Source organism: Mirounga leonina, unplaced genomic scaffold (genome assembly GCF_011800145.1).
Source record: "Mirounga leonina isolate KUSES-001 unplaced genomic scaffold, KU_Mleo_1.0 Mir_154, whole genome shotgun sequence".
Lineage (NCBI taxonomy): Eukaryota > Metazoa > Chordata > Mammalia > Carnivora > Phocidae > Mirounga > Mirounga leonina.
Genome location: NW_023270389.1, coordinates 63419073 through 63438363, shown reverse-complemented (window position 1 = coordinate 63438363; position 19291 = coordinate 63419073). Strand labels below are relative to the sequence as shown.

The 19291-nt window shown below is 48.5% G+C and overlaps 1 protein-coding gene across 1 annotated transcript in view; it reads right to left on the bottom strand.

The window, feature by feature from the left end:
- The window catches only part of KIF26B (kinesin family member 26B), a 438834-nt gene extending 425498 nt beyond the window's left edge, over positions 1–13336 (bottom strand). Inside the window, exons 1-2 of the mRNA XM_035010982.1 lie at positions 12676–13336; positions 11465–11866 (exon numbers count right to left, since the gene is read on the bottom strand). Coding sequence (XP_034866873.1) covers positions 11465–11866; positions 12676–12738 — 465 coding nt within the window. The 5' untranslated portion in view covers positions 12739–13336. The remainder of the gene's footprint in view (positions 1–11464; positions 11867–12675) is intronic.
- Positions 13337–19291: the final 5955 nt, after the last annotated feature.

The window sequence follows — 19291 nt, the reverse complement described above, 5'->3', positions numbered from 1 at the left end:
AAGGAACAGCTTCAGGCTCCCAGTTGGGCCAGAAATCCATCTAGGGCCTTGTCAAGCATATCCCTCCGGAATGTGGGAGCAAGGATTGGGCGCCATAGCCCTGGAGCTCCTCTCCGGCTTCTCAGAGACTTGCAGAGACCATCAACTCTGACCCTCTTGGTTTACAAAGGAGGGATGAAGCGCAAGCTGGCTTGCCGGGATCCCAGTGCTAATTAGTGCTGCAGACAAGACAGCAACTCTGTCTCCTCATCTAAGGACAGTCCCTTCTCATCTAAACATCTGGGATCGTCGACAACCTACAATGCCTACCAACCCCCCACCCCTTTCTTTCCTGTTTCTGTCACCCCTCTCTTGTCCTTCCTCCTCCTCTTCCCCTTCATCTTATTCCTCCCCTTGCCATCCTTCTCCCTCTAGCCCTCAGCCCCATGGCCTGCCACCTGGCTAGGCAGAGATTCAAGGAAGACATTCAAGGCCACCTGGGCAGCCACCATGCTCAGGACCAGGACGTCCCTCCACAGAAAGGCACACAGCTGAACCAGGCAGCTGATCCTTTTTCTTAAGCAGTGTGGTTGTTAGCTGTTTGCCTGATTGGCTGTTTATTCTCTGTGCAACCAGCTGGTTAGATAGCTCCACAGCTTTGGGCTGTTCTTGGTTTCCTACTCAGTTAATAAGTCAGTCTCCCGTTGCCGCATGAAACCACCATGTAGATGGAGCAGGGCGTAAGAAAGCAGCAATTCTATCTCCAAAGAAAGCAACCGCGATAAATAAGATGGTAGTGTTTCACGGGGAAGTGTAGCTGCTCATCACTGCTAATTAAAAAATGGAATCACACCACGGAAAAATCTCAAGCTCTTTAAGTTCCCAGAAAAGAAAAAAAATTCTGAATTAACAATTATAAATCTCAGACATCACTCAGATTAGATAAAGAAGTATCGAAAGCTTATGTTCGTCACCTCTGTGGTGGCAAAGGAGATTTAACTTATTATTTGCAGTTGACACTTTAAAAATAAAGACATTTTGGGGGGACTGAGTGGCTCACGTCATGATTCCAGGGTCCTGGGATGGAGCCAGACACAGGCTTGGGCTCGCATGAAAGGGCTCATGCTCAGCGGGGAATCTGCTCCTCCCTCCCCCTCTGCCCCTACCCCCCCTTGTGCACGCACTTTCTCTCTCAAATAAATAAAATCCTTAAAAAAATAAAAATAGACATTTTGTACATAAGAACTATCAAAGATTTTAAAACCATGCTGTGGGTGGAAAGCTAAACATTTTTCCAAGATCTTTTTGTGGTTGGCAACAATGTCCAACTCAAACTCCATTAACCAGAAATGGTGAGTCAAAATAGCCCCTCAGCTGCAACATGGCCTATAACACTTAAGATATATTTAGATATAGTTCTGCTTATCAAAAGAATTCATGCTACCCCAGAGCCTTCTGATATGTTAACCCCCACAGCAGCACAGGAATATTGACCCTTTCTGGGTAAGAGTTTACAAGAAGGCTCTGAGAGCTGAAACGTGTGCAGGAAATACCGCTTGGTGGGGGAGGGGGTCTATATTTCCAGACTCCTCCACAAAGTCTGGTCAGAATCGATGCGATAGGATCAGCAAAGCATAACTGCAAAGAAAACTGTCTGCGAAAGATAAAACCGGATGGGAAAGCAGATAAGCCCAAATTCCTGGTGCTACCCAGATCCGCAGCATTGCCCACCCTCACTGGGGGAGGCACGCTCTCTGTTCAGGAGTGCGAATGCCAAACGAGCAGTCTGCCAAGCTCCCTGGAGGGCCTCTGAGCCGGGCAGGGCTCAAAGAAGGGATTTCCATCTGTGACAGGGAATAGCACTCCATATTCATGGCTTCTCAACTAAAAGGAGTGGCTATTTTCGTCAACTGAGCTCTCCCAAATTTTCTGTGGAGTCACCCTACAAGGGAATAAATGAGCATTTTATCCACTTGGAGGTGAAGACATGGAAAAGGAGATGAGCTCATTGGCTCTGACTGCGGTTTTTCCATTTTGCTGTCAGACCACTGACAAGAGGAAGGGAGGGACAGAGGAAGGAAGGTAGGTAGGAAGGTTGGTTTTATAAAATTTACCTTCCTAGAGGAAGTCACTGGAATAAACAGAAAGTGAAGGTTGACTGTCATCTCGCCCATTTCACAGACCCTCACAACAACCCCGCTGGGGTCCTATCACTTCTGCCACTGTAAGGAAGAGAATGACCGAGTTCAGAAAGGCTGTGCCCAAGGTCACACACTTAGTGACGTGACCTGATTTTGCACCCAAGTTTGTTGACCCCAGAACTTCCTTTTTAAGGTCGTAAGAGCCTCAAAAGTGGATCTCTTAACCTTAGTGTCGTCAATGACTCAAATGCTACCTTGGATGTCCTCACCTCTCCACCCACTCCTGGACACACGGTCATTGCCTGCCTTTCTCCAGGCACCAGAAACTCTTCCAACAAAGATCCCCAGCGACCTCCGATTCATGGAATCAAGGGAAACCTCCATGCTTACCTCCTGGATCTCTCTGAGGTATCTGACCTACACCTCCCTCTGAAGTTGCTCCTCTCTGCTTCCATGACACCACTTTCTCCTAGTTTCCTCCCCTTCTCTTGGCTTCTCCTTGACTTCTCTTCCTGACTCCTCAGGCTGCCTGTGCCTTCAATGTCCCTGGTCCCACAGCTCCATGCTCTGCTCACTGTCCACAGCCTCACTCTCTGGGAAGAGCTCACCCTCAGGGGATGCTACCACCCTCTCCATGCCAACATCCCCCAGACCCGTGTCTCCAGCTCTGAATCCCACTGGGACCCACCAGAACATTCTTCTTCAAGCTCTACAGGGCCCAGACAGTTTTATGATCCACAACCATCCTCGTAAATCAGACCCACAAGAACAAAAGCCTTACCCCCTCCTGTACTCTCTGTCTCAATTAATGGCAGCAGCTCCTCACCCTTGTGGCCAGAAATCCGGGAGAGCCCTCATCTTCCTCCTTTCCCTCTGTCCCATATCCCCATGGGTTTTCTATGGACAACATCTGTCTGGTCCAAGCTGCCACCCCATTCCCACTGCACTGCCTTAGCTCAGGCCTGCACCCTCCATCACCCAGGCCATGGCAAGGGGCCTCCTCATGCACTCCCCGACGCCGTTCTTGAGCCCATCTTCCCTCACTGTCAGAGCAACCTGTCGTAGATAGATAACTGATCACCTCGTTCCCTTCCCGAATGCCCATCAACAGCTGCCCAAGGCCTACAGGGTCATACGAGACTCTCCAGCTGCAAGGCCATTCATCCTAACTCCTGCCATCTTCCCAGTGCATTACTCGCCCATGCACCAGCTGTGTTACTATGCACCCCTGCAGCTCCCCAAAGGGTACACAGTGTGCATAACCTTCTTGTGCTTCATGTCTGCCATTCCCTCCAGCTGGATGTCGGTGCTGTCCTGTGCTCAGTGAGCCGAACTCCCATCCACCTGCCAAAGAAGCTCTAGCCTCCCCTCTGCTCCCTGGCAGCCCACCCAGCCTGTGGTCCAGAACTTCCTACACTGCTCTCAAACTCCAGCTCCTTGTCTGTCTCTAAACTAGACTGGGAGTTGCCCCAGGGCAGGATTTTCATCTTCTTTGTTCCCTGGTTACAATGTGGCAGAGCACTGCAGCTGACACGTGAGCAGGAATCAAAAATGCTTATGGGCATATGAATATGAAAGCAAAGACAGTAAATAAAATATTAACACATCCAATCTGCAGCATATTTTAAAAATACACTGTGACCAAGTGGAGTTTATCAGGGGAATGCAAGGATGGTTCATTCTTAGGAAATCAATAACAATTCACAATATTAATACATCTAAGGAGAAAAATCATATGATCATCTCCCTAAACACTGAAAACATATTTGGCAAAACGTAACACCCATTTTTGATTAAAAACACTAAATAAAATAGGAATTGATGGATACTTCCTTATTTTATAAAACTATATATACACCTCAGTCCAAAAGCCCACATCTTACTTAATGGGAAAAACTATACACATATCAACTATCCCACTACCATTTAACACTGTATCTGAGGCATGAATCAATATAACAGAGAAGACCCCTAAAGGAATAAAAACAGCAAAGGAAAGGAATAATGATATCTCTACTTGTATAAGATAAATTCTTCTGAAAATCCAAGAGTGCCAATTTTAAAAACTAATGAATACATTAATAGAATTTAATAGGTTATAAAGTTAATATATAAATATCCTTCTTATATACAAACAATTATCAATTAGAAGAGAAGATGAAAGTGAAGAGTTCATTTATAACAGCAATAAAAGATATAATACCTAAGAGTAAATTTAACAAGAAATGCACAAATTCTATAGGAGAAAAACCTTGAAAATTGCTGAAAAGTAGACTTGTTCAAATGGAATAACATTCCACGTTCTTGGGAAAGATTCAACATCATAAAGATGGCAAATGTTCCCCAGGTTAATATATAAATTTAACATGGTCCCAGTTAAAATAGTTATTTTCTGGAGTTAGGCAAGTTGATTCTAAAGTTCATATGGGAAAACAGGAAGAATAACCAGGAAACTCCCAGAAAGGAAAGGTGCTGTTTGGGAGAGGGAGGGCTAGCCCTACCAAATATTAAAACTTACTACAAAGATTCTGTACTTAAAATAGTGTGTGGGCACCTGGGTGGCTCAGTTGGTTGGGCATCCGACTTGGTTTTGGCTCAGGTCGTGATCTCCTGGTGGTGGGACTGAGCCCAGTGGTGGTGGGATTGAGCCCAGTGTTGGGCTCCACGCTCAGCACGGAGTCTGCTTCCGATTCTCTCCCCACCCCCAACGCATGCACATGCATGCTCTCTCTAAATAAAGATAAAATCTAAAAAATAAAATAAAATAAAATAGCGTGGAACGGGCACATGAAGAGACAGATAAATAGCACATAGCAGAAGGTCCAGAGACAGACCCAAATCCAACTGAAAAGTTGGTTTATGATAATGACGGTATCTCAGATCAGTGGAGGGAAGCTGGATGTTTTAATAAAGGGTCTGGTGACAACTACAGATATTTAGAAAAAGGTAAAATTGATCTGTACATTTCATTATACACCAAAGTAACTTCCCAGTGGATGAGACATCTAAATATTTAAGAGGAAGCCATAGGAATACTCAAAGAAAACAGGTCAATTCCTTTGAAACCTGGAAGTGCTAGGCAGACAGCCTTTGTAACCATGACTTGAAATCCAACTTTCTTAGATGGGTTCTGGAGCAGCCCAAAGGCAGAGGTAAGCAGGATGACGGATACAAACTGATTTACTACTTTGATAAACATTTTTTTAAGTAGTCGCCACACCCAGCGTGGAGCCCAACATGGGGCTTGAACTCAAACCCTGAGATCAAGACCTGAGCTGAGATCAAGAGTTGGATGCTTAACTGACTGAGCCGCCCAGGAACCCCTTGATAAAACATTTTTTAGAGATTTTATTTATTTGAGAGAGAGAACGAGTGAGAGGCAAAGGGAGAGGGAGAAGCAGACTCCCCACTGAGCAGGGAGCCCGACTTGGGGCTCCATCCCAGGACCCTGAGATCATGACCTGGGCCAAAGGCAGGCACCTAACTGACTGAGCCACCCAAGCACACCTTGATTGATATTTTTAAAGTAATCCAGGAATACAGGCTTATTCCCTGTCCTTTTGTGCCTATATGCAAATGCACTCTACGAGATTTCGGACTGGTGCACCTAAGTATGAAAGATCAGCAGGAACCCACTGAAACCGTGCTTCTTTGCCACAGTAAGACCATGCAGGAGGTTTAAAAAAAAAAAAAAAAGGGAGAGAGGGGTAAAGAAAAGATGCTACGGTCAGCCTGGGACCCAAGATAGTAAAAAGGAAATCAGTTTGTATTCCTGAAAAGAGACCAGGAACCCTGACAGACGCCAGCCAACTTGCAGCCTTTGCCAGGACGAAACAGAGCTAAGTCTGGCAGCCCTGCGGACCTGGTGCTGAGACGTTCCCCTGAGGAACTCTTCCCCTTAGGAGGTCAGCGCAGGGCCCCCCCACCCAACAGGTTTTCCAGAAAGGGCAGGCAACAGAGGAGTCTCAAGTGAGTGAATAGAAATATGAGGAAGTTCCTTTCCCCCCTGCATTACATTCCAGCCAAGAAAATTACTCAGCTCACCATCCTGACAACCCCACACATTTCCCCCCAAAAGTAATGCTACCATCTGTGAGCCCAGGAAAAATAATCCTCTCTCTCTCTCTCAAGGTCGGGGGAGGGGGGTGGCCTCCCACTCAGGCAGTTATCCTAACAGTGACCCTCAAGGGGTTTGGCTGGGGGGAAGCTTCCTTGGATTTCTCTGTTCTTGCATCTTTACTCATGCTTCCTTTGTGTGACCTGAACCATATCAATCATTTGGAATTCTTGGGGAAAGAAATTAGGTTCATCTGCACTTTGCTGTAAGACATCTGATGTATGGGGGACGGGGGAGGCACATCCAAGTACAGTGCCCGGCACACACCAAGGCCGATAACTGCTAGTCATTTATAATCATCATCATTACCATCACCATTAGGATTAGTTGATGAATGGCACGATCTGTGATATTTATGCCAAAGAGCAATTCATGTTGCCTAAATTTTATTGACTTAATCCTTCCAAATGCTGACAAATTACTAGCCTCAGTCATTTAAAAATCACATTTCTAATGCAATAATCCTATCTGCGATGTGTGTGGAAGACATTACTACAGCCCAGGGATTTTTACAAAGTGAATTAAGTCACTATAAAAACTGACCATGTTGGTTCACAATTAAAAGTCTGGTGGAATGAAATGCCATTATTCCATAGCTTGCTAAGCCCGAAGGAACAGATTACCATTCACGTGTCTCTACTGGGAATGTTTTTAGAATCCCTAAAATGTTTCCGGAATGTTCTCATTACTGATATTATCTATTAGCTGATCTTCTATCGAAAATATTTCTGAAACGGAAAAGATTTAAATCACAAGTTCTGAAAATTACTATGTGTTCTTAAAAAGGTTTCAGATAAACACCTCTCAATAAGCACTTAAAATGCAATATGTATTGTATCTATAAAGAATCACACCATGGCTTTTGGAGGAACTTTTCCATAGAGTTATTTTTTCATACCCATTTTGGAGCTGGGAAAATACAGAAATACACACACACACACACACACACACATATTCCCCAAGTCTAGACTTACTTGGGCTCTGGCTATTTAGAGTCTACGTTTGGTGTTTTTAAACCCCTCTGACACATTCCTTTCTTTCATCTCTGTGATTCCTGGCCACCCTTCTCGGTACGGCTGGCTAATCTTCCTGATATTTCTGGGGCATAAATGGACCCAGAATACTTGACTGAGAAAAAAATCAGATAGGAATGTAGTTCTGAACCTTTTAACATAAAAGATTTTCTTGTATTGATATGGAAATGAACAGATGCCCGAGACCCTTCTGCCAACCTGAAACATTTCTGCCTACTCCAGGGAATTCCTTTGGGCTGATGTTTCTTAGGGCTTACACTGTTGATTCAAAAGTTCCGTCTCAGTTATCTGAATGATCGAGGATAGCCCCAAAATGGGAGATTTGTTCCTTGGCCCTCATTTCTGCTCAGTGCCTTGACTGTGTGTAAAACAGGAAAGATGCTCATGCCAGTGGATCTGTAATGGTTTTATATTTACACGTTGGAATGCTACCATGGGCAAAAGTACTGTGTTTACCGCAACCCCCAACACGTTACAAATCAGTATTCTTTTATCTGACCCCTTCTACTTACCAGCTCTAGAAAGACATGATATAAACCCAGTGAGTACTTTTTTTACTGACAGAGGCAATAAAAGTCAATCCAAATGTTTTACAATCTGCCACCATGCACAGATCTTTACTCACCCAGGTAAGTTGTTATTTGAAGGGACAAACCCAGAGCATCATCAACAGGTGCACGAGGATCATAGTTGCCGTTTCTCTACTCCAGAGTCTGTTTTATTCCTCAATCTGCCTCCACTCCCTGCCTCCTTCCAGAAACCTCACACTCTATGCATGGAAAACCAAACCCATTATCACCCTTCTCCCTGAGCCACTCCCAAATATGTATCTCCTCCCGTTTCCTGCCTCAGTTAACACCAACCCCGCCAGGCGCAGTTAGGTGCAGTTACCTGACTTAGAAACCTCTGAGTCCTGCTGCCTTCTGCCCTGAAGCCTTGGTCTCCTGTGGTCATGTGACCCCCAAGAGTGCTCAAAATAGGGCGGTCACTCCTCAGGCCACCGGGGGTGACCGGCCAGACACCCCCGATGGGCTCACCAGCACTTCACCTCCCCTCCTTAACCAACTGTCCCCGAGACAAAACTGGGGGGATTCAACAGGGCTTGCTACCTACAAATGAGTGCAAGGTGAGGACTCCAATGGCTGTAGGGATATTTGGAAAATGTACTGATGAAATTAGAAACTGAAAGTGGATAATGTTTGATTAAAAAAAAAACCCTAACTCAATAAAACATAAATCTAACAGTATCTTGGCTCGTTAATAATCATCAACGACCCCACATCTTTCTCCAAAGAAAGTTATAAATATGGACAAAAACGGATTTACTCAAGGTCACAAAATATATCAGCGGTGGAGAAAGAACTAAAACCAAATCCATCCTAAAATAATAAAAGATTCCTGGATGTGCCATTCTGCCTCTGACTTCTAAATGTCCACCTAGGAGATTTTTAATACCACCTAGAAGAGTTTAGTACTCCGTTTAAGAAAATATTTCCTAAATACCGTTAAGCATCTTAGGTGAATTACAATGATGGTTTTTGCTAATTACCCCTCAAGAACATGCCTTTTTCTTCTAGACTCTTACTCTCCAGGGCAAACTGCATGTTGGAGTCACAGTGGCATCTCTTAGTCTAATGAAACTTAACTCTTTTTGTGCCTGAGGGCTACAGAGGTCCATAGCTTGCTCATAAATCCAGCCCTGGGAAGAAGGGAGGCCTTATGTCTGAATTCTGTGGGCCTCCATCCATCCTGCTCAAGAGAACACAGCATGTGTTTCCTTAAAATATCACAGGCTTTAAAAGGGGAATGGAAATTCTACCTCATCTGAGGGTACCAATGTTAAGCATTGGAAAACAAAGCTGAAATTTTATTATTATTATCCTGAGAAACGTGCAGAAGATTTGTAGTTAACACTGAGGCCCCATACCTCATGACTAACAAGGCGGCGATCCAGGTCACTGTTGTTTCTGGTTAAGTCTTGCGCAACCAGGCAACTGTGGTCCTGGGTGATATTGATGTGTGCCGGCAAGTGACCCCGCGCGGCCCTCCCGGTGACTGACAGCTCTCCCTCAGACATGTCTGGGTGCAGAGCACTGAGGTTCAGAGACTCCTGACCGCTTCCCCAGGTCACTTTAATTTCATCACGTAGGGCGCCTGGGTGGCTCAGTTGGTTAAGCGACTGCCTTCGGCTCAGGTCATGATCCTAGAGTCCTGGGATCGAGTCCCGCATCGGGCTCCCTGCTCAGCAGGGAGTCTGCTTCTCCCTCTGACCCTCCCCCCTCTCATGCTCTCGCTCTATCTCATTCTCTCTCTCAAATAAATAAATAAAATCTTTAAAAAAAAAATCTCATCACGTAAATACAATTGGCAAATATATTGAACTGTAACACTGGGAATGGATTTTCCAGGTGCTTCCAACAAAACCCCAAATCGACTTTGTCACATGAGTCCACAACACAGGATGGATGCATTTGAATTTCAAACATTTATTTCTTCTTCCTATAGGTTTCCTTCCCTTCTTCCTCCGTTTGTATGAAAAGAGTAGATTTTGATTTAGTTTTGCACACAGAAGCAAACACCACCACCACCAAGCTATTTAAGAACAGATCCTTGAGAATGTCCTAGAATGCTTTGGTAGACTGCAACTTACTAGGATTGCCACCTATCAGATAATATCTTTAAGAACCGAGGTTTTTCAAAATTTATCAGAGGGTCTAGTCTGGTTGTACCATCTCACAGTGCCCCACACTCTTCCTCTCAAGCACTTATGGCAAATGGGAACAAAGTATGAATTGTACATTTTGTGGTCGTTTGTATCCCCCATTTGAATATAAGCTCCACAGGGACAAGGACTGTAGATACCTGTTATTTCGTTGCTGTGCCTAACATAGTGCCCTGAATGCAGCAGGAAATCAAAGACTATTAATAAATGATCAAAAGAAATGACTCACACAAATAAATGTGTGAGTGAAGCAGTGTTAAATTGGAGAATATAGAATGCAAGTATAAAATAAGATTTCAGATTTCCTGAGATTGTTCTTGGGGGAGTCTGGACAGATTTATTATCAAACTACAAAAATGGCATACTGACAACAATCCACAAGTTAATTATTCTTGAGATAAATTCGGGATTCATAAAACCAATTCTCTGGGTGGTAATTTTCCACATGCAAAATTTTTACAACTTCTGTGGGTATTTGTTTAATTTAACCCTTTCATACGAAAACACTGATGTGCGTTAATTTGGATAAGCAGATGAGGCAAGCAGACGCAGTTACCGTTAAATTTCACGACTCAAAATCACAGTATTTCGTTTCGAAAGTCACAGAAATATAAATCAGAAAATGTCACTGAGCAGTGTCAGAAACCCCCACAGCTATGCACTGTTTTCTCGATATTTCTCTCTAACCACTGATAAAAACTCTCTGAAGTGGAAGAGTAAATATTATCATTTGATAGTACTTGGACCCAACAGTGCAAATACAATTGCATTGTGTTACACTGCACACACCACGGCCGCAGCGTTGCCATGGAGGAGCGAATGTGCTCGGAGCTGAGCCGGCCGCGAGGCAGCCCCGCTCCCAGGCGCTCCCACCCCTAATCTTCCGCGGGCAGACACGCGGAATGTTAGGGGGGACATGCCGGCATTCGAGAATGAGTTTCTGTTTTTGTCATCCTGGGAACGAAGGCCCACGAACAGGCCATGGGAAACGCCAAGCCCAAAGTATCGGCTTGCTTTCACCACTCCCACGGGCCTGTTAGGAAGGATCACGGTTGGCGGTGGGGAGGAGACCCTAAGGCGCCGGCCGGCAGTGCCCGCGCGAGGCAGAAAGGAAGCCCCCACGAGCAGGTGCCGGCTGTCCCCCCGCCTGCCGCACCGCAAAGGTTGGCGGCGCGCGGGCAGAGGCTCTCCGGGGAGGGCGCCCTGCGCAGGTCCAACAGCAGGTCCCGGCGGGTGCGGGGAGCACAGCGAGCTGTTAGGAGTGGAGGGCAGCGGGACCGATGAGCTGGGGCGTACCCAGTGGGCGGAGAGGCCTGGGCGCACCTCCCGGCTCTGTACCCCGGGGCGGCCTGGCGAGCGAGAGGCGCGGGCTCGCCCCCCGGGGCCCCTCCGGCCGCCCGCCCCGGCCTCCCCCCGCCCCGCACCCCCACGCTCCGAGGCCGCCCTCCCGCCTGCCCCCGCGCGAGCTCACCTTGCCGGGGAAGGGCCCCGGGAGGAGCAGCTTCAGCGCCTGCCTCTTCAGCTCCACCAGGCGGGCGTTGCAGTTCTCGCACCAGACGCCGCGGTCCGAGCCGGGGGAGGAGCCGCCGCCGCTTCCCGAGCCCGGGGAGCCGGTGCCGAAGCCCGGCGAGCCGCCCAGGGAGCCCGGCGAGCTGGTGCCGATGCCCGGGGAGGTGGGGCCCGGGGAGCCCGTAAAGGAGCTCGGGGACGAGGTGCCCGAGCCGGGGGACGGGGTCCCCGACGAGCCGAGCGCCGAACCCGCGCCCTCGGGGGTGGGCCGGCTGCCGGCGCGCGACTCCTCGTACGCTTTCCGGTACCAGCTCTCGGGGGAGAAGGGCGCCGCGGGCTTGGTGGGCGAGCAGACTTCATTCACCTGCGGGGGAGACGTGCAGAGTCAGGGGCAGCAGGGCGGCGGGGTCCCGCGCCCCGGGGCCGGGCCGGGCTGGGGGCGCCCTCCCGTCGGCCCGGGATCTGCGCGCCCCCGAGGGCCGGGCCGAGCGCCAAGGGGCGCGCGTTCGGGACCTCTCCGAGCCCTGCGGCCGAATCTGCTTCCTTCTGCCCCGTTAATCGTCCTTAAGTGGGTCCCGGCCTTCCGGGCGCCGGCGGATTCCTCCTCGGGTCGGGAGGAGAGGGCTCGCCCAGGGGCCCCATGGTTTCTGCAGGGGGAACCCATACAGTCGGCGCCCCGCGCTTTTGAATCCGACACCCATCCCAGAAAAAGCCCAGGTTCAAGATCTTGGAAGACGCTCTGGCGGGGGGCGGGGTGGGGGGCATCTGGGTTTTCATTCATTCGGGGTACGGCCCTCCGGATCCTGAAGGTAAATGGAAGGCTCCCCGCGCTCCAGGGCAATGATCCCGAGGAACGGCAGAGAATTCATGTACACTCCCCCCGCATTCGGCTTAACTCTGCCTGGAAGTGCACGAATGCCGCAAAAGTTAGGGGTGTGGGGACCGCCAGGAACGCGAGGACTGGGAAAATTCCGAGGGCCAGGCGAGTGTGCCGGCGTCCTCGCCCGCGGACCCGCCTCGGTGCGCGCACGCCCAGCTCGCCCGGCCGGGGCGCCTCTGCAGCGGCAGGAGAGCTCGCGGCCGCCCTGCCGGGCCGCACGGCACCCGGAAAGGGGGACCCCGGCCGAGGGGGCTCTGGTCAAGCGCCTCCGCATTGTACCCGTCACAACTTACCCCGTATTTCTTGCCCCTGCTGGAGACCGCCAGCCTCTCTTTATTCCCGGCTACCGAATTCATGGTGGCTTTTCCAGAGGAGAGTGTCTAAATGTTCCAGCAACGCTACATCCAAAAGGTCTTCCAACCCTGAAGGGTCCCCCCGTTGTCGGGGGCTGCCTCTTGGCCCTCAAGTCAAGGTTTCTTAATGGGGGGGGGGGGGAGAGAATGAAGAATCAAAGCAAATGGAGCCCAGAAGTAATAGCACTAATTTGCAGAACGGGTTGGAGTGGCTGGTTTATTCTTCTCTTCAAATAATGCTTTTCTCATCCTCTTCTGCCTCCTCCAGTCACACGTTCTCTTTTCACGGTCACATCCAGATAATTGGCATTTTCCTCAGCCAAGTGGGTCCGTTTTCCTCCACGAGGGAAGCGAGGAGGGCAGCCGGGCACACGCAGCTGCAGGGGAAGGTGGGCGAGCCCTCGCCGCGCCTCGCCTCCCGCCCGCGAGCCGGCGGTGGGAACTTGCCTCCTTCACGGAGCTCGGTAACTGAGTTCAAAGAAATTCTCCCAAAATATAAAGATCCAGACTCGGGGAGGAGCCTCGGCGCGTCGCGGAGCCAATATCCGCCGGCCCGCTCGGCCTGACAGTCGCGCGAGGGCAAGGAGAGGCGGCTCGGCGTGGCCCGGGCGCCGCCGCGGTCAGCGCGCGCGTGTGCGCCCGGGCGCAGCGCGGAGCCTCAAGAACAGCCGCCCCGCCGCTCGGGAGCCCGCCGCCTGGCTGCCGCCGCCGCGCCGGCCGGGATCCATTTTATGTTGCGGCGCGCCCGCCTGACACTGCGAGGCGAGCGCCGGGGGGCGGGGGTCGTAAATCTCGCCCGTTGCGGGGAAGTTCCTGGAGAGTGGCCCGTGGCCAGGGCCCTAATGAAACGCCACTGCGCGAGCCTGACGCGGAGGGGCAGCGCCGAGCGAAAGGGCTGGACAGAAATGCGCCCAAGCCTCCCCGCCCCCAAGTTCTTTCTCTTCCTGGCAAGGCTTGCAGTTCTGCCTTTGAAACGCCGTGTAAAAGGGACTGAGTCACAAACAAGTCCACAAACATGCCGGGTCCTCCCCCCCGCCCTTTGTTCTCCTAGACCTGCCCTGCAAACCTTTTCTGGAATTGCCCTACCAATCCCCGGCCGGCCGGGGACGGTGGGGACAGGGGGAACGGGAGGGACGGGGAGGCGGACACCCACCCAGCCACAGCCAGAGGACCTGAGGGCCTTCGACCCCCTCCCCGCGAGCCCCAAGCTAAGACGTGCCGAGCCGCCCAGGGCTGGCCCAGGTGAGCCCGGGATCAGGCTGGCCGCCACCCGGCAGGGGAAACTGAGGGATTAGCCGCGGTGCACAAGCGCCGCGCGGGCCGCGCGGGCCTGGAAAGGGGGTGTGTGCGGGCTGACCTCGCCTCGCCGCTCCGGGATCGGTCCCCTCGGCACCCCTCCTTCCCTTTCTTCCCGCACCTGGGGCCCGCGGAGCCCCGGGAGCACCCGGCCACCGCCCCCTGTCCGATCCCCCGCCACCCCCGGCGCAGCGCCGGGGAGTGCAGGAAACCGGCATATGCCAGGCTCCACACGTGGCTGCTCCGGGGTGTCATTTTTCATCTCCCGGGAGGACATTTCCTCTGGTGAGCCTGCAGGTCTGTTTTGTTGTGACCTTTAATTAACACCCCGCCAGACGCCTGGAGAAGGACCGGCCCAGTGCGGGGATCACGTGAGGTGTAATGGCATCTGCGCGCCCGGAGGCACCCGCCTGGGGGTGGGCGAGGGCGCAAAAGACGTTTGGGGCTTTCCAGTCGCTGGCTTCCTTCTGAGATAGGGAGGGGGCAGGAAGACAGCCTTCTGAGGGTGCTGAAACCCTGGGGCAACGCCCCTCCCGCTTTGCTCGGGGAAAATTCCTTCTGTGCCCCCCTCCCACTGCCATCTACCCACCCCACCCCACCTCCTCGCCGCAGCCCCGCGTGGGAAGATTTCACAGGCACCAAAGCGAGGTAAGAAGGTCAAAATGAAGATGTTGACAGCAGTGTGGAAGTTTCCATTACGTTCCAGCTTCCAATTTAAAAGCGATCACATCGAGAGAGGACCTGAGGGGGACAGGTACGCCTCCAGGCGGCCCACCGCAGCTCTCAGCCACATCTGTATTCCGCGGGGGTGCGGCGGGAGACCGCCTCGCCATTAGCTCGGCGCTGCGCAACAGCAGCGTGAGGCCTCCTGAAATGCACTAGCGGGTGAAGCCGCGGCGGGTGGGGGTGGTGGGGAGGTGGGGTGTCCAAGGTGAACTGTTGCGGAGCTGCGAGATCCACCTTGAAGACGGAGGAGACCAGAGCTGGTCTGCTTTGCATCCCCAAGTAGCTGGGTCCCCAAAGCGTGTTTGGTGGGCTCGGAGCGCCCTCTGTTGATCACAGTCTACACTGGAGGCCCCGCCAGAGAGTTCGGTTCCAGGCTTTTAAAAAGTGGACGTGGGGCGCCAGGGTGGCGGAGTCGTTAAGCGTCTGCCTTCGGCTCAGGTCATGATCCCAGAGTCCTGGGATCGAGCCCTGCGTCGGGCTCCCTGCTCTGCGGGAAGCCTGTTTCTCCGTCTCCCACTCCCCCTGCTTATGTTCCCTCTCTCGCTGTGTCTCTCTGTCAAATAAATAAAATCTAAAAAAAAAAAAAAAAAAGAATTGGACATAACATTTACACACAGTGAAATGCACAAATCTTAAGGATACAGATCTGTGAATTTTGGTAAATCTAGGCTCCCGGATAAGCCACCACCTCAGTCAAGGTATAAATGTCCGTTCCTGCAGAGTTCTCCCCTGCCTCTTCCTAGGCCGCCCCCACCCCTCACACACAGCCCCTGCTCTAATTTCCATCACCATCGATGAGTTTTGTCTGATCTTGAACTTTTTATTTGTTGACTCCAGGTGGTATGCATTCTTTTGTGTTTGGCTTCTGTCGCTTAATATAAAGTTTCTGAGCTTCATGTTTTTGGGTACGGGTCTGTATTCAGCCTGTACTGTTTTTCATTCCTGCCTCTCCTGCCTTCTTCTTGTTAACTGAATATTTGGGGGGATTCCGCTTTCATCTCTCTACTGGCCTCTGAGCTCTAATGATTATAATGTGCATCTTTAATTTATCATGGGCCACTCAGAGTTAACACCTAAATTTCACCTAAAATGTAAGAAACTTGCAAGAGTAAATTCCATTATACCTCCCTCTTTGTGCTACTTGGATAAATTTTATATCTACCTACATTAGAAAACCCACAATACAATCTTATCAATTTTATCTTAAACAACCTGTTGTCTTTTAGTGAAACTAGAAAGTTTTAAATATAGTTTTTTCTATGTACCCAGTTTTGTCATTTCTGGGACTCTTCATTTTTTTCCCTATTGAGCCAACTTTCCAACTGGGTCATTTCCCTTCAGACTGTAGGATGCCCTTTAGCAGGTCTTGTACTGAGGGTCTCCTGGCAACAAATTCTCTCAGCTTCTGCTTGTCTGAAAATGTTTGTAGTTTTTTTTCATATTCTGTGTTTGAAGAATAGTTTAACTGGATGTAGAATTCTTGGTTGACAGTTATTTTTCTTCCAGCCTTTTAAAGATGTCAATCATTGCCTCCTGGCCTTTTTTGCCTTTTTTTTTTTTTTTGAATTTTCTTTTCTTTTTTTTTTTTAAGAGAGAGGGAACAAGGGGAGGAAAGGCAGAGAGAACAGGAGAGAGAGTCTCAAGCAGACTCTCACTGAGTGTGGAGCCCAGCTCGATCTCAGGACCCTGAGACCATGACCTGAGCCAAAATCAAGATTTGGACACTTAACTGACTGAGCCACCCAGGCCCCCCAGCCTTTTTCGCCTCTGATTGGAGATCAACAGTAATTCTATAGGAATTCCTCCTGTGTGTAATATGTCCTTTTTCTCTGGATGCTCTGAAGATTTTCCCTTTACCATTAATTCTCAACAATTTGACTCTGATGCTCCTAGATGTGGTTCTCTTTGTACTTATCCTGCTTAAGGTTTGCTGAATTTCTAGGACATATAAGTTAATCTAGAAGTTTTTCACCAAATTTGGGGTCATTTCAGCCATTTTTTACTCAAATTACTTTCTGCCCCATTCTCTCTTTCCTCCCTTTCTGGGAGTCCAATTACATGCATATTATTATACTATTTGAATTGTCTCATAAGTTACCGAGGTGGTTCTATTTATTAACATTATCCTTACCCCTCAGTTCGTCAATCTGGATAATTTCTGTCAATCCTTTATTAAGTTCACCAAGCATTGCTTCTGCTATCTCCACTCTCTGTTAAGAATATCCAGTAAATTCTTTATTTTAGATATTGTAATTTTTAATACATGCCTACATACATACATAGTTTCCATTTATCTGCTTCTTTTTCCTTTAAATCCTTGAACACAGTCATGAGAGCAGCTTTAAATTTCTTGTCTGCTAATTCCAACATCTGGCTCATTTGGGGGTCACTTTCTATGAACTGATTTTTCTCTTGACTCTGAATCCCATCTTCCTGTTTCTTTTCATATCCGATATCCAATAAAATTTAACTGCATGCTGAATATGGTGGACATTACATCATAGAGATGCCAGATTCTATTATCTTCCTTTAAAGAGTATTGATTCTGTTCTACAATAGGCAGTTAAGCTAGTTATGGATCACTTTAAACTTGTTAGCAACTTGGCTTTATTCTTTGTTAAACCAGATCTATGTCAGCTGTGGCTTATTATCTAAGAAAAATTACTTGGTCCTGAGACTTGTTCTTTACCCCTAAAGTGGGGCACTTCTGGGATTTCAGTAAAAAGCCCAAAGTATTTGCCAGACCCTCTCACTTGGGACCTACAGTCCACGCTCTGCTCCCCTCAGTGATAGCAGCTGAAATCAATTCTTCCAGCTTCTAGATGCTGCTTTCCTCTGACTTCCTGTAGCTCTCCTATGTATACAAAATTCAAAAATATCAGCCAAGGACTTGGGGAAATTGCAGATTTTAGGGCTGCCTCTCTCCTTTCCAAGATTCTCCTTCTCCCTTTCCAGTGACAGCCCTTAACTCCACCAGGTAGTGCCTCACACCAGAAAGACTGTCTCTCTCCTTAAGTTATAGCCACTGTGCCCAGCATACTGGAACAGACCCATATAATCCTTCTTTCAGGGACTGAACCCTTGACTCCCCTCTGCCGCTGCCTACTTCTAGCCACTCTCCCGTGCCTTTAAATAGGCTTTTTGTTGTTGTTATCCAGCTTGTAATTGTTTTCTTTGGGGAATTCAATTGTATATAAAGTATTCCCCAGTTTTAGTCTTAATGGTGGCTTTTTCAAGTCTACCTTAGGTTTTTAGAATTCCTGTCGTTTCAAGGGTTTTTATTTTGTGAATTAGCAGCTTAAAAAGTTAGTCTTTAAAGACTCTAACTATATATTGCAGCTCACACTGTCCATGTGGTATCTTGATGACTATGCACACAATATTTTCATTTGATCTACTGGTGTTCTGGGGACCATATGATCATGTGTGGGCTGCCAAAGAGTCATCAGCAAGCTCGTAACCTTCATTTGCGTGCTTGGTCACTACTGTAGTGTAAGAGGACGGTTGTTATCCTGCAAGTGAAGGAAGGCTCTCCACTCTTGGACTATCATTTCAATCACTAATCATTTTATCTTCATAAATTCCTTTTATGCTAACCTCCAAGTTTGAGTTCAGTCCCAAGTTGACCGTAGATAAAAGTAGAGAAAGAGAAAGGGTGTGAACCAAATTTGTGTGGCTGGAGTGATAAATATTTTATCATTATTTTTATTTTGCTTTCAGGCTGGGGAAGAAAAGACCAGTTATTGAAAACAGAGAGGAAGACAATGTGCTCAGCCCACGGACGTCATGGATGTGACAGCCACGAACCATGCCACCACTTATCACAAGAAGTAACCTGCTTTGAAAAGGGATCAGGGCATCCCACGTGTCACTGTTTATAATTGTGAAGGAAGAGAAACAACCTACACGTGCATCTGTAGAGGATGGGTTTAATAACTTATCACTGTGCTCAGACCAGGAAATACTATGCAGCCATTAAAAATGTTTTCATAAAAGAAGAATTTTATGGAAGTAATAGAAAGACAGTGATGATGTGTTAGAATTAAAAACTTTAAGTAGGTACAGTATAATGATATCTCAGTAAAAGTATATAATCAGAAAAAAAAAAGAATAGAATCCAGGCAATAGAATAGAATCCATCCAAATATTAAGAGTATAACAGCTCTCTGGGAGTTTCCAATTCTATTTTCAGAGACAAATGTAATTTTGTTATTATTATAAGAAAAAGGTTACTAAAATAAGAAAAGAAATCAGAGCAAGTTTTGATTTTTAGGAAAGGGATCACAAGGAACTAGAGGGTAAAGGATAGGGCTGCCCCACAAACATCCTTGGTCATACGTGGTCAGGCACCTACCCGGGCGCACATGCACACATGCCCACGCACACGCCTGCATGCTTAGTTGAGGCCAAGATACAAAACAAAACCAACCAAAGCCAGGGAAGGAAATGAGTAGAGGATGTTGGTGATTAAATAGTTTACAATAAAATAGGTTTTCCAAGCACTTAACCAAAAAAAGAGAAGAAACTAATCACA